Here is a 16,339-nt window from a genome sequence, read left to right as displayed (position 1 = left end):
TATAATGCTTGATATAATAAATGTTCTATATTTATATAATATATCGTCTAATGCAGGGGTCCCCAACCTTTTTGTACCTAAGAGCAAATACCAGAATATCGGTCGAATGGCGGGCACCACTTATTTTTTTAAGATAAATTTATAGTTGGTAGACATAGCTAATAATACAAACATTACGTATAGCGCACACAAAATTTAATTTTAAAAATTAATTTAACATATGAATATAATTAATATTAATATTCTTGTGTAAAATTAATGATTACTGAATTGCTTTCAAAACATACGAAGCATAAAATTTTTTTATAAAATACAGTCAATGTGATCTTTATCATTGCATTTCACTGGCCATCGCTTAATAATTCGTAGAACATGATGAAATTCCTACTTGCAAGCAATCGTCAAGGTGTTCATCCGTAAATCGGGATCTATATTTTGAATTTATTATCGAAAACAATGATTCCCAAAAGTATGTGAAACCACTATCCTACTTTATTTTATATGTTGCTCTTTTTAAGAATGGAAAATTATTTCTGTCAACTATATTCCAGAATTTCTCATCTGATATAATCGTTTTGAGGATAATGTCATTCTGAAGATCCAAAATTTCTATCTCCACTTCTTCTCGCCTAACTTGAAGACATTCTGAAATGCATGTTGCTATTTCGATGGTAAAAGGATTTACAGAAAAGGTGACCATAGACTCGATGATATTAAATTGTTAAGAGTGATTTTCAAATTGTTCTTGAAGCAATTGGATGTTGATGACAAACGTTAAGAAGACAATTTCATTGTCACCTATAATTTTTTTCATGTTTGGAAAATGCAAAAGTGACTTTATTTTCAAATGTGATATCTAGAAAACAAACTTTGTTCTGAACGAGTGTATAGCCTTCTCATTCTTTCTATAAGTTTGTCTTTTCCCTGCAGCTCCAAGTTTAAATTATTTAGTTTTTCGATTATGTCTGTTACGAAAGACAAATCTCCTAGCCAGAGACGATCTGTTAGTTCTAAAAATATTTGATTTTTGGCTGCAAGATAATTTTTTATTTCTTCGATTAAATGTATAAATCTATCAAGCACTTTGACTTTACTGAGCCAGTGTACTTCAGTATGTAAAATGAAGTCAGCATCATCAGGATTTTGTAACAGTGCAGTGCCTTAAAAAGTCGAAGTTGCAAAGGAGCTGCTAGAATTAAGTTAACTATTTCGGTAATAATTTTCATTACGTGTAGCAATTGTAGTAATTTACCGCATTAAGTTTTGCATATCATTTTACGGGAAAATGGAAAACTGAAATATTGTATTTTATCGTTGGGCACAAGCAGCGGGCGCACTTAGACTGATCGACGGGCGCCATGGTGCCCGCGGGCATAGGGTTGGGGATCCCTGTATAGAATAGTCAGATTCACCCGATATTTTATATCCATTATTTAAATAATGTAAGTTCTATATGGGTCAATGTAGGCTCTCTATAGGCCATTCTAAGATCCATAAGACTCCCATAGGACACCCATATTGTGGCACTATAGGTTGGATGTGCGATGCATACACGAGACGACGATCACATAGCTGTTGCTTAAGATGTTTAAACATACATTTTCACACTTAAAAATTGTAATTGCACTATAAGGTTCTAAAAAGTTAAACCTAAGTCGAGGTTTTAAACAACGTCATAAACATCGCTTGAAGAAACTTCACTGCATTGTTTAAAATCATACTGATTTCGAAAGAGCAGTGAACAGCGTTGTAAAACACTTTTCGGCAGAAGGTGAAACTTAGTTTCGCAAGTGGCTACGAACAGGGTTACTATCTGTTGCTGTTGTTTCTAATGCCACTTGCCAATACCAGCAAGCCTGCTTGGTGAAACCAAACGACTTTAAGGCAGTGGGTGCTTTTCTTGTTTTTCAATGGCGCCCTCTATAGCCTAGAATATGACTTCTGCAACACCCATACGTCACACCTGTTCATAAGGCAGACCCATTCATAAATCCATTCATTCATTCATACATAGATCGTCATTTTGAATTGAACGATCCATATCCAATTCAGTACCCCCAGAAGTAACATTTATGTTATGGGAACTTGGAGGACTTCGTAACCCGACAGATTTAACGTGTATCAGTCACTATTTACTGTCTTCGCCGGCGACTGTAGATGTAAGTGCTACTACAAGAGAAGTCAAGACGCTACTCTAATTCATCGCCGGTCGCTTTCTCTGCGTAAATCATGGGTAAAAACGAGACGGAAAAGCTGGTAGTAAAACCATTTCAGTTTTAGCTAGTTGTCGGGAGGGGAGTAAGACTATTCTCTTCTTCAAACTATTCACTTATATTTATTTTTTTCTCGGAAAAAAGCAGTTTTTTATATATATGGGTCATTCTCACAAAAACCGTCATTTTCATGTCCCCAGTATATTTTATGTTTGTTTTACAGCTTACGAAGAAAAAAAATTCAGAGAAAGTGTCCTTCAGAATGCAAGCTAACAAAAGAATAAANTACAGAAATTTAATTTTTCTCGAAAAAAAAGTTAGATTGAAACGTTTTTTGTACCAATTTTTACTCTTTTCCGTCTTGTTTTATATATAAGCTTTCTGCTCTGGTGTAAATACATTATAAAAGGTTCATTAAAACGACGAGATCGCCTCAGAAGATTAGAAATTCTTTGCTAAAAGTATCTACCAGATATTTCTCTCCTTCCAATAGAGTTTCTCAAATTCAGTTTAAAGGGCCTACTTGATCATTCCTTTCTTATATATACACGAATTATAACTCTAGATAAAAGTGTCATCAGAGAAGTTTTACTCGTTCCGAAAATAAGCTAGAAATGAAATGGTTTTATTATCAGTTGTTTTTTTTCCTTTTTTTTTCCGGCTCACTTTCTGTCTTGACCTGAGTTTTGTTTTTCCGATAGATGCTGCTCTCCTGACGCATATGTGTCCATATTCATCGGGAAATTTTGCACACCTTGAAGATTGTTCAAAATATTACAACTGTCACAAGAGCGAGCCTACTGTGAAGACCTGTGAAAAGAACAAACTTTTTGACGAAGAAGACAGAGAATGCAAAGATAAGGAAGTAGTCGACTGCAAGGACAGACCGAATCCTTTCGGTATTTATTTCTTTTTCTTTTTTAGATCAACATTTTATTATTGTTCAATTTATTATATATTCGCGTAATTTACATCAAACTCCTCCAAATATCGATTTTCATCATTTTAAATCAGTGGTTTCCAACCTAATGAATAAATTACCGAATAGCATTAAAAATTATTTGTGCAAAGAGAGCCATCGTAATTTAAAACTAAAAATAACTTTTTCTCGATAATCTAAGTACAATCAAAGTCAAGAAAAAAAGAGAAATAATCTTCCTGCACTGATAGACCTTTATATAGCACAATACTTCAGTAACAAGAAGTAAACTTAAGTGACGGAAAGTTAAAACAAATTATATGAAGAATAATTTCTCGCGCAAAATTACTAAAAATCAAATAGTAGATTTTTAGTCTTAAATACATATTATAAACAGGCAACTAATTGCACTTTTTTCTTTCTTTTATGAAAAATTTAGAGATTAGTTTTCAACATTTGGAAATGAAATTGAGTTTCTTTTTTGTACGATTATATATATAAATTTGAGCTTATTATTCAGTCTTATTGGTTAAAAAATTAAAGTAATTTATAAATTTCCAATACTTAAATTAGTGTAACAAAATTAATTGTAATTATTTTTGTTCCAATAATTTGAAAATACTAAAAACGTTTCTAAATTTTTCAGGAGTGACCTCTACTAATAAACTAAATGTAAAATCTGTGGCAACAGATGAGTTGCATCCTTCCGTTTCATCTGCAAACATTGAAATCAACACAGCTGATACAGAAATAGTCGAATCAACGAATCAGCCAGGAGCAACTGATAATTTTGTGATGATTGACAAAGTATCTATGATTAAAGGTAAAGCAACTGCTGAATCGAATCAGCAAGTCGGGGAAAAGGAAACAAGCACAGTTGCACAGTCTGATGTCACTAGCAATTCTTTTGTTTCAATGTCATCAAAGAACATAACTGAATCAACGACGCAGTTCACAGGAACTGAAAATTCTCCTTCTTCAATGCCATCATTCAACACAGCAGAATCTACTGTAAAATCTACAGCGACTGACAATTCTTATTCGACACTCTCATCGGCAAATCTAGTTCAGTCTACAGCAGCAGCTACTAAAACGCAGCACTAAATATTTTCAAATTTTTTTTTTTGAAATTTGATTTTGAAATTTTTATGGGTTGAAAATTTTTATATTGAAATAAATTTAATTTTTAAATTTAATCTGTTATCATCCAACTATCTCTTCCGTTATGTTTTATGCCGTAGGGGAGAATTTGCATTTTTAAGTAGCATCACACATTTTTATGTAGTGTAAGTTTTACTCAGTGCAATAACTGTGAAAGCGAGCAATCAGTTCTGTACAGAGCTTGAGCAGAGCCTGCGTGGCTGAAAATCCAAAATCATTCTTTTAATTTATTTCAAGCAGCGAATTTCCTACCGATGCAGTTTGAGAAGAGGGCAACTTTTCCATTCGATGATCCAAAATTCATGCAGGGTTCGTAAACTCAAAAGGTTTCATAAAATTAAGTAGCGTAAGCAGGGCCTGCGCTGTGGATTTCAAATTATTAACCAGTTAACTAGTCAAATATCAAAAGTAATCGCCAAATGCAAATCTTAACAATTTTTTATGATTTATTTTTTTCCCATAGAAAACTATTTTTACGGTAGTTTTTTCAGGCTTATATTATTAGGACCCAATTCTAATTGGGTCCAAACCGAAAATTACTGTTATAGAATAAAAAATATTAATTAGTTTAGAAAAATTCATTTTGACATAATTGTAATTTTTCTAGTAAAAAAATATCATTCGCCAATACTTTTGCCAAAACACAATTTTAATCGCCAAATTTACAATTTTATCGCATTTGGCGAGGTGGCGAATGCTTAGCTCGCTGCGTAAGTCAAGAAACTAAAAGTTTCTTAATATTAGCGTTCACTTTATAATTTTATAGCTGTGCTCTTTTGGGAAAAATTTTACAAAGTGGTAGAGTAAAACAATAATTAGAGAAATTGAGTTTTCTAAAAAAGAAGCTATTCACCCGTTCACTTAAAAGCACCATTTTCTGCGCTTTTGAGGATAATTTCTTCTAGTTGTACCTAAGTTTATGTTTCAATGGATTGTTCTTTATTTTTTAAATTTGATTGGAAGTTATTTCTCTCACCACTAGATGCAATATGAAAAACCATTTTATTTCAGCTCTCTTGCAATGAGGAGGCTTTCAACCCATTTTATTCTGAGGTGACATCAACAGTCTAAGATTAAAAACATTAATAATTAGTAACCCTAGTATTTTATGCATCCAACTCTATACATTAGATGTGACGATTTAGACATTAATTGAATATCAAGGTTGCCACGGTTTACTAAAAATGCAAAAAGGGGAGACTCATAAATTTCATTAAAGGAGATTAAAATTAGATAATTTTTCTAGCATATTTTTCTCAGTTAGAAACGCATAGAATGTTTTTGCTTTTAATATGAATAATTTTAAATGTAAGTCATAGTAGTTTTCTCTGCATAATACTTTAGAATAAAGTAAAGCGAATTCCGATATAAAAATGTCTGAATTAGTTTTTTATAACGTTTCTCAGACCCGAAAAAAAAATCTTAAATATTTTACCCGTTAAAAAAAGAAAAAACAAATCTTCAATCCAAAATCCTTTTTAAATTGATACTTACTACAATCTTTCTCTTCATACATTGCGGCAAAAATAAATAAATAAATACAGGGACAAATTAGATGCTAAAGATGACACTTCACTGTAGATACTCAAATTCCACAAACTTTCCTTTTCTTCTTTTTTAAGAAACAGTTTTTCTGGTATATGCTTCGAGCAAACATTTGTCAAAGTAACGAAATAACCATCGTCACTTCTACGAATTTCTTCATTTTATTTTTTCCAAGCAAAAAAAAAACCTCGTAGGGCCTAACGTATCTAGCTTTCTAATAAGCATTTTATCGTGTCCACCATTCAACTGGGTCAATGTCACCTTAATAACACAAGAAAAACAAATAGAACAGAGAGATACATTACACTCATGTCTGGAGCGAGATTCGAACCCCGGCTCTGCCTGGTACTAGGCCAAATCCATGTCCACCATATATGCCAGTCGGCTTTTTTGTCACTTTATTTTTTATAGTCTGAATTTAATCCTAGTTTCGTGATTCTATTTTCCCACAATGCACTAGGATTGGTTTTGTGTTGAGGAAGCATTTCTGACATAGTTTTGAGAGTTCCCGTTTAGTCACAAATCACGTGATTTCGTGACGAAATAATTCTCAAACTTAACGAAATATTGCTCAAGGATTGTTGAATCGTCAAAAGTGAAAGTTTCATTTCTGAAAATGTAGGTTACATATTTTTACAAATATTTCAGGCATAAAAATATCTCACAAGTCAAACAATGAAAAAAAAAGTTTTCTTTTATTAATTGTTATGATTTAAAATATTGTTGATTTTCTATGTTATTCATAGAACATATTGTCCCGTAGTGGACTGATCGTTAAGACACGGTTCCCAGCAGATCACCGAAGTCAAGCATCACTGGCTACGGTCAGTGTGCGGGTGGGTGACCACTTGGATCAGTCTGCGTAGGGACCGAGGGTGTGCGGTATTGGTTAAACTGTGTTACCGTAAAGTGCTCGACTTCGCGCGCAGGTCGTCGGGCTACCGAAGCGGGGGTGCCATCCCCTCCACAGAGGATCAAAATTGTGATGGCATGTCTTCGGATCATCCTCCGGGATGCTTCCCAGACCGTCGCCAATAGCCCATTGTGCAGCTCTAGTGCGACGTAAATTAACAACAACAACAACATAGAACATATTTTAAGAAAAAACAATTTTTACCATACATTACGCTATTAAGATAGTTGTGATAAAATAAAGATGCATTGATAGGTTCTTAAAATTAAGCATGATTAAGCTTTGATTACGTTTCTTTAAGAAAATGGTACACTTATTGGGTTCCTCAATACTCCTGTGCAATTTTTATTAAATTAATAATGTTTAAGAAATAAATTGCTTTTAAAATCAAAATCCCTACTAAAATAAAAAAAATAATGAAATTTTCAAAATTTTTTTAAATAGATTCCTTAATTTTTTTTTTTTAATTTTACTTCATTAAAATTTACCCTCTAATTATTTATTTATCTTCTAATAAAAAAAAAGTTTTTCTCATTGACGAAAGTCAAATAATATTTTAAAATCATATAATATCTTTATTATTAATTAACACCAATTCTTATTAATTTGCTTGAATTTTTTTTCAAAAAAAAAGTTTTACAGTCATGAAAAAAGTTAAATTTAATTAATAATTTTGTGTTCTTATTAAAAACCTAAAATTAAACATTTTTGGTTTAAAAATTTGATGATCCCCCACATAAATATTTTTTTATTTTTTAATGTAAATACATTTAAGATAAATTTTTAAAAAATATAACACATTTTTCAATATTAAGAAAGAAAATTTTTAAGAAAATCATCAGCTGGGATAAAACTATCGAACTCGCAATCATGACTCAGATGTCTTAAACATTCGGCCATGTATGCGCATCCAAGTGAAAATTCTTGATGGTCCCATCAAAGGATTTTGATGGTTTTAGTTCAATTTTTGATGGTCCGATACCATAGGAGGGTCATCCCCTACCTACATTTTTCATCATATGTTCATGGGTTTTGATTTGCCATCAGACATCCATCATTCCATGATGGACATTCTGTTTTAATACTATGATGGTTAACCATATGACTGATTTTCATGGGTCAACAAAATTTAAGCACCATATGATGGAAGTTGTTTCACTGATATGATGGTCCCTCATTATATTATGTTTGGCACTGTTGTATTAATAACATCCATCATTTCATGTTGGAAGACAATGTATTACTGATTTGATGGTCAACTAATAACATATGACTTGCATTGTTTGTCCAACAATGTCCATCACTTAATGATGGTCTTGTTTTTTCTCTTCTCTAGTCCCAACAAGCGATTTCCGAGAAACTATGATGGAAATCTTGATGGTAATGCAGAGACACATAATCAGAAAAAATTTCGTCTTTTATGTTAATCCATCAAAATCATCCCGAATTCTTACATTGCAGTAATGATTATTTATGATTGATTTCCGAGGTACTATGAGGCAAATTTTTGATGGTCCACCATGAATAGGACATCAAAAAAAATCATTATTATTATGTTGAATCATTTTGAAGTGGTCCGAATTCCTAAATAAGAGTGATGGTCACTTCTGTTGGTTACCATTAAAAAATACAATGGCTTATAGTGGCACCACTTGAGGATTGCCATCATGATTATATTAAACCACCAATAAGAAAACCATTAAAAAATTTTGAGTTACACAGTTTTAATAATAATTGAACTAAGACTTTAAGGGGTCATATTTTGATCCTGGGGCTTCAGTGGCAGCAAATTTTCACCCGACCCTATATTTAAGACAAAGTTCATTAATTTAAGCTTCTTTTCATTATGAAAGGTATTTTACAGATATCGTTCTTCACTAAGATCTGATTTGAAATGCTTATTATTTGTAAACAATCAATTAGTCGAATGCACAAAGTCACCCCGGGATGGGGTGACTTTGTGCAGAGCAATAAAATAATGACTTAGTTCAGTTATTTTCGTTTACTTTGATTTAAAATCGTTTAATAAACAATATTTAACATTGCTAACGTACAATACAAGTATATGTATTACATATAAATATGTACTATGTATTAACAAATCTAATTAAAATGAACATAAAAACTTTAATTTTTAGATTGTTTAACATTTTAAGATTTTTTAACATTTAATTTAACATTTTAAAATTTTTTAAATCTTAGGTAACTTTTTTATGATTTTCAGGTACAATCAAACATTTGATATGAATTGACATGAATGAACAATTGAATGAATTCCCTCATTTAACGCCCCCAAATTGCTTCCAACTCTGCAACTCTAAATGATCCTCTCTTATTAACAGTCTCTTATTAAATGTCTTAAACAATATACTTATGGAAATTGAAGTGAAAAGTAACAATATGAAAATGAAACATGACATTCAACGTGAAATTTCGAATGCTTCACATGAATTTTTTTCGAAATCGTGTTTTGGTGAATTCCAAACTTTTTTGACACTTTCGAAACGGATAAACCATTTTTTACTTCTGCCAAACATTTTTCTAACGCTTCTTTGGTGTAGTAATCACAATAATTTCTTGCTCCGCTTTCTTTTATAAGTCCTTGGCATGTTTTTCTCAGAAAAAAAAATTGCACAAAGTCACTCCAGTGAGCATTTTTTTTATTAATTATTAAATAACTAACATAAGAATAATTAAAAACAAAAAAATTATGCATGATTTGCTATCTCAATTGATAAGACTTTTAAAGTATGACCTACCAGGATAACTAGAACTTCTTCAACCGAGCAGACTTTCCAGCCTCCGATTTTGCGACGTTAAAAATTTGAAACTGTTTGTAACAATTTTCCACGAACGATAATGTTAACATTACCAGTTCTTGGTATGCCATTAGTTCCTTATGTTGACAACTCAAATCAGTTGATACTGAGCTTTAAAAAAAATATCCCTAGATGGCACGACCCAAAAATTAAAAATGACAGTTTGCACAAAGTCACCCCATCTGACGGTAATAATAAAAATATTTTAAAAGATTCGTTAAAAATTGCGCAAGATATGAGTGTTTAAAGTAATACTTTCATATTGCGCATGCGCGGAAAACATTAAGAAGGAAAAAAAATTCATAACAGTTTTCTTTTATTGGAATTGTATTTGGTAACTTATGAAAAATTTTATTTGAATATCTTGAAAATGTAAAAAGTTTTTAGATATTAGTTTTTAGATAGTTTTAGAAAAAGTATCCTATATTATAGGATACAAAATAAAGTTACAGGGAGGCCAATCAGCGGCTCGCGAGTCACATGCTGCTCTTTGAAGGATTATTTGTAGCTCTCGATAAATGTACCAGAGTTCCCTTTTCATTTTTGTGCTATTATATTTTAAAAAAATATTATCGTTCCGTGTGTGTTTCAAAATGTCTTTTAAATTTACTAACAACAGATATGAAAGACTAAGTGCAAAGTTGTAACAAATTTCATTTCTGAATATCAAAATATAAGTCGACGTCGATTACAGAATTTTGGAAATTTGTACCAGAATCGAAGTATCCTGATTTAAAAAAGGCTGCTTGTCGAATTATTTCAATATTTGGAACAACGTACTTATGTGAATCATTTTATTCCACTTTAAAATTTGTGAAATCCAAACACCGATCACTATTAACTGACCTGCATCTCAAAGAACTACTGAGAAGTGCTGTCACCAATTATTCACCAAATTTTAGAGAACTATCACGAGAAGTAAAATAAATGTGTTTAATATTTAAATTCAAAAAACATATTTTGTACTTTTATTTATATGTTTTCAATAAATATAATTTGCAAAAAAAAAAATTAATACTTTTTTTGCATACCTTTTAAATACGTATGAAATTTCGCCTCGCGAAAAATTTCAAATTTTGAAAAATGGCTCGACTATCAAGGAGCTTGGCCACCCCTGTCCTATAACAAAATTTAATAACAAATGATAATACCCAAAAACAGTGGTCTAGACAACACTAAGTGATGGTATTGGGAAAGAAAGCATGTGAAATGAAACATAATTTAACAAGGAGTGGTCCCATATATTGTCGACGTCATTTTTGACAAATCCTGTTTAATAGTTCAAAGTGTAATTTGTTTAAGACCCCTTATCATTCAAACCTTTCTTTCCAAATTTACCAAAACTGCTGAAAACTTTTTACATTACATTAAGATATTCAAATCGGACTTTTTTCATGGGTTACTAAATACGATTCCAAATGGGTTAGGATTCAGGATGCTATGTTTTTGTTTGGCAAACAGTACACTCACGAAAAATCATTATTTAAAATGAGTAGCTTATAATTAAAATTTTAAAAAAAACTACTTTAGCAGTTGACAAACATGAGATGCAAAATAATATCATCTTAGAAATTTTGAGATCTCACAAGAAAAAAAATATTTTGTAAAACACGGATCAAGTCTTCCTTGTTTATCTGATATCTGAGAAGGCCGAATACAGACAGAAAAAAATAAAGTACGTAAGTAATAATTTATTATAAGTGTTATAACTGTTTTTTTTTCCTTGCTGTATTTACTATTATTCATTGCTGCGAGTATATTACTCTTTACATTTAACAACGACTAACTTATTCCAGAAAATGACATCTCGCAATTTATGCAGATGCCATATTATACAAGTGCAAAAATAAATAAATAAAATTGCAAAAAGTAAAACCCTGACAGAAAGCGATTTATCTGTTATTATTTCTGCTAAAATATAATTTATCACAACAATTGAAATTCCAATAATTTGAAAAACACTCTTTATTAAAGGGGAAATTTTATTTTTAACTATAAAAGCGAATAACTTAACTCAAACGTTTTAGTATACATATTTGAACGCTTTAAAAAAATAAAAGAAACTACCTTTAAATAAAAACTTGGAATGCGGTAAGTATCGACACAAAAACAAACAAATTGCAAAGTATGGATTACTTTTATCTTTTAATAAGCATATAACTAGTTTTTTCATGGAAGGAATAAATAGTTAGTTCATTAAGTAGTTTTCAATGAGTTAGAAATCAATAACAAATCATTTTTGATGATCTTGAAGCTTTCATTTCCGAAGCATAATAGTTAGCTTTTTACCACTTATTTCACGATACAAAATCACGCACTTTGTTTTACAATCAATATTTTATTCAATAATATCGATTCGTGGTAAAAACAACAAAAAAAACTATCACAATAATTTTATTTAATGGCATATGCATTTAAACTTTTTCAAGTACGCTTTATACGGATGCGTAAACTATTAAGAGTAAATAACTTAAGAGTAAACATCATATACTTATGTACTAAGGTTTAATGTATGGAAACTAAAACTTTATTCGTACAATCATTAAAATGCATTAACGAACAACAAAATACTTGTAGAACATGACACGCAAAAATGGATCTTGCCTCTCATTCTATTTTCTTTGATTGCTTGCTTGTTTTTTTTTTTTTTAAATTATGAATAAAATACCTGCAAAAGCCTGTATTTGATTATTTTATGTGGAATTATCCATTCATTAAAGATCTGAAATTTTAAACACTTTTTTTTTCCCAATCATTATAAGCCTAATAGTACTGTAAACCGGGGCGAGTCTACCCATTTTTTTCAGTTTGTCAACTTTCAAGTGGTCAAACTTTTGTAAATATTAAAGAAAAAAGGCTTTTAATAGGTGTTTCGGAATCGCTATTTATCCCTCTTTAAAGCTGTGAAATCGATTTTAGAAAATATTAACAGTTACGCTGTTACTGTATATTTTTATAGAACTGCTGACAAATCTCTCGTATGGGGCGAGTCTACCCATTCTACTAAAATGAATGTTAACATTGTAAATAATCAAATTTTACTATTAAATTGTTATTTTAGTTACTATATAGGATATTTATGAAGTAAAATTCATAACTTTATTATATATTCCATTTTTTTATTCATAAAATAACACAAATTGAGTATTTGATCGATTATCACATTTTGATCACAGTTTTGTTTTTATAATCATTAACATTATAAAATAACATTTTTTTCTGATTATTGTTGATAAAAATAAATTAAAATTAATATAAATTTACAATTAAATAATTAATAAATAATAATAATTAAAGATTATTAACAAAATCGAAATTCAAACATTGGGAATCATGAAAAATCCTTTTCCCATTCTTTTGGGAGGTAATAATAATTTATAAATAATAATTTATTTAACTTGCATTAAATAAAAAAAGTTAATTTTGTAATATAAAAATTGAAAAAATAGGTAAAATAAACATATTTTATATTTACATTTATATTTAACCTATAAATTTTCTTATTAATGATAAATTTATCAATGCAGAATTAAAATAATATACTCAAATTCATTTAAAATGACTTAATTTTAATATAAACAAAGTTCTAAATTATATTATTATGCTTTATTAAAACTAAATACGAATGGGTAGACTCGCCCCGCGAATTCTGGCTTTTTGTTTACAACAGCAAAACTTACATTCTTTTTTTTTTTTTTTCATATAAAATTAATGTAATCTTAGTCTTAGATAAGTTTATCACTTAACCAAAGTGAAAATAGTAATAATAATAATATACTTACGGAGCACCAACTAAAAGTTTGCTGATTTTCAATACAAATCTCTCAAAAGACGTTTGAACAGGTCGGTTAAAAAGACACCAAATAAATAAAAACGGATCAAACTACTACAGCGCCATCTTCCTTAGAGTCTGAACTAAGTCCTCCATTGGTAAAAATTTTTTTATTTGCAATTTAAAATAGTGAAAATTAAATAAAACTAAAATGGGTAGACTCGCCCCTGGATGGGTGGACTCGCCCCGGTTTACGGTATCGATATAAAGGTGGGAAAAATTACCACAATAATTCTATTTAATGACATATATAATTAAACTATTTCAAATACGCATTTAATTATTCAAGTACGCATTAAACTATTTCAAGCACGCATTTTTCAGGCATTTTGTTCATCAATTTTGTTTGGAAAAAAATGATGAAGAAAATGCCTATAGAAGCCTGCATTTGATTATTTTATGTGAAATCTATTTCATTTATTAAAGATCTGAAACAAAAATGAAAACTCATCGTTCTGTTTTGCATTCATCAATATCCTAGTAGTTCGGTCATTTTCTTAAATATCTGGAAATTTTACTATTCATTTTTTAACCTGGTTACTATCGTAGACTAACTTGTGTGTAAGCAATTTGAGCATTTCATGTAATCCTGGGAATTAATGATGATTTTTTTTTATCTAGACTGAAAATTTCCAAACTATTTAGCATTAAATAGTTCTTTAAAAATAATAATCTACTCAAGAGAAAAAAGAAACTCATTCTCTTTAGGAAGAATGCCAATTTTCCCTGTCAATTCGTATTATTTATTCTCTGTTAGCTTTTAAGAACTGGCTTGACTTAATGAATCTAAACTAATTTTCCGATTGAGAATCGACTTTAAACTTTATATAAAGACATAGTATCCACTCATTCCAGAAGAATTATAACCGCAGATTCAACTACAGATTCAATTATAAAACCTCAACTTCTACAACTACAATTTCGAAATAAAATCCTACATCTGAAATTAATAAATCAAGTGTTTCTCCACGCTGACCATCAACACTCATCTACAACCACATCAAACAATTTCAAGCACACATAATTGAGAGCAAGTTAAACCTTTTATTTCCATTTATTTTTATTTATTCAAGCAAAATGCTTGAATCTTTTAACATCAACCACAACAACTGTTGACCACAACGAGTGCTTGCAAACTATTAACACATCATGATGTATAGGGGCCACTTCGTGGCCCAGTTGCCCAGTTAGGAAAACAAGACAAGACATTCCAGAAGAATATTTCCAAGGAGAATTCATTCACCTTACGAAGAACTTTTCTTACAAATGCAGCAGTTCCATAGTCACCAAGAACTGACCTAATTTCAACTGAATTTCACCCTAAAAAGAATTTGTAAAAAATGGCTCCATATTTTCCCTCCATACTTAGAATCGCAGTTGTACTCGGTGTGAAAGCCATAGAAATTGAAAGAATCAACAGCACAACGATTATATCAGGCGTTGAAGAAGAACTTATAAAACTCTTGTCAAGCAAATTAAATTTCGAGTATGAGATTCTTGCTCACTCAGATAATTCTTACGGTTTCAAGGATACATTCGGAAACTGGACTGGATTAATCGGAATGCTCGCAAGGAATGAAGCTGACATGGCCTTCTCGCTAGTAGGTATCACCGAAGAGAGGTCAACTGTAGTGGACTTCAGCTTACCTTACCTCTATCTCGAAAAAACATTTCTGATGAATCATGCTTCATTCTTTCCAAAAACGTCAGCCTTCTTGTATCCTTTCAGCACATTCACATGGATTTTATTCTTGATGGTAATGCTCTTTGTGACTATGATATTTCGAGCTTTGATTTCGCCTAAAGATTCCATTACTTCCGTTTTCTTCAGTTTGTGGGGATCTTCTTTCGGACAAGGAATAAACTACAACCTTCGTTCAATGTCCAGGCGGATACCACTAGGAATTTGGCTCGTTTATTCATACGTTCTGATTCTGTGTTACAGCTCAGTACTGTTGTCATTTTTGACATCCCCAGTCAGAATGAAACAAATAAAAGATTTCAAGGATCTTTACACCGCAATCAGAGAAGGAAAAATGGAGTGCCGAGCAGAGTTTCGAACACTGGAAGCAGATTATTTGTCGAAAAGCAATATACCCCATTTCAAAGGTTTAGGGGAATACATTAAAAAGAATAAATGGTATTATGGATCTTATATCAACACAAGTGTTCCGGAAGACGTAGCAATACTTGGGTCACCCCTTTTATTCAACCTAGCTTTTGGGTCCCCTGAAATGTATTTTTATTCGAAGGACGTTTTTGGAAATTTTCCGATCGGGGTTGCAATCAGGAAAGACTTTTGCTGCAAAGAGCGCTTCAATACAATCTTACTCCGAATTTTAAGTGGCGGCTTATATAATAAATTCTTTGACGATTTTTCTTTTAAATTCGAAATCTTGAGAAAATTAAACATTGATCATTCTCAAAGTTCATTAGCATCAGTTTTAAAGTTATTAGATTTAAGTGGAGTGTTTATTATTTTTGGTATAGGTTGGGCAGCAGCTATTTTTATTTTGATAATGGAAATCCCCTACAGCCGATGGTTAAGTTCAAACCCTAGCCAAACCTGATATACAAATGACTTATACAGTCTTCACTATCACCTAATTTCTAGTCTATTATTACTATAAGGTTTGAAATTAGATTTTATTAAAATTTATATACTTTAACTCCAAGACCAGATTTCCATAACATAATCATGTATAACTAAAAGGAACCACTTTCCATTCAAAAAGCTTTTATTTATTAGAGGAAAATTGCTTAAATTTTAACTTTCGAAATCGTACCATGCTCTAATTTGTAAAAATAAAGGGAAAGTAAAACATTATTTCAAGAACACACTATCGAATAAATTAAAATTTTTTTCCTCCTTTCTTATAAACTTTCATTGTAATGTTTGAACATCTTCTGGACAAAATTGCTTGTATGTGCAAAGCA

At 30.8% G+C, this 16,339-nt stretch overlaps 2 protein-coding genes across 3 annotated transcripts in view; both read left to right on the top strand.

The window, feature by feature from the left end:
* Positions 1-4,328, top strand: part of LOC107441190 (uncharacterized) — a 13,941-nt gene extending 9,613 nt beyond the window's left edge. For both annotated transcript variants that reach the window (XM_043041935.2, XM_016054355.4), the window contains exons 4-5: positions 2,915-3,112; positions 3,779-4,328. In XM_043041935.2, the coding sequence (XP_042897869.1) occupies positions 2,915-3,112; positions 3,779-4,236 (656 nt within the window). In that variant the 3' untranslated portion in view covers positions 4,237-4,328. The remainder of the gene's footprint in view (positions 1-2,914; positions 3,113-3,778) is intronic.
* Positions 4,329-14,742: 10,414 nt separating this feature from the next.
* LOC107441208 (probable glutamate receptor) lies at positions 14,743-15,972 on the top strand. Its single transcript, XM_043041953.2, has one exon. The coding sequence runs from the start codon at positions 14,743-14,745 to the stop codon at positions 15,970-15,972; it is 1,230 nt and encodes a 409-aa protein (XP_042897887.2).
* The last annotated feature ends 367 nt before the right edge of the window (positions 15,973-16,339 follow it).

This window comes from Parasteatoda tepidariorum, chromosome 4 (genome assembly GCF_043381705.1).
Source record: "Parasteatoda tepidariorum isolate YZ-2023 chromosome 4, CAS_Ptep_4.0, whole genome shotgun sequence".
Lineage (NCBI taxonomy): Eukaryota > Metazoa > Arthropoda > Arachnida > Araneae > Theridiidae > Parasteatoda > Parasteatoda tepidariorum.
This window is presented reverse-complemented; position numbering and strand designations above follow the sequence as displayed.

Excerpts from the sequence above, each read along its gene's own strand:
- LOC107441208 (XM_043041953.2), top strand. The coding sequence starts at position 14,743 with ATGGCTCCATATTTTCCCTCCATACTTAGAATCGCAGTTGTACTCGGT.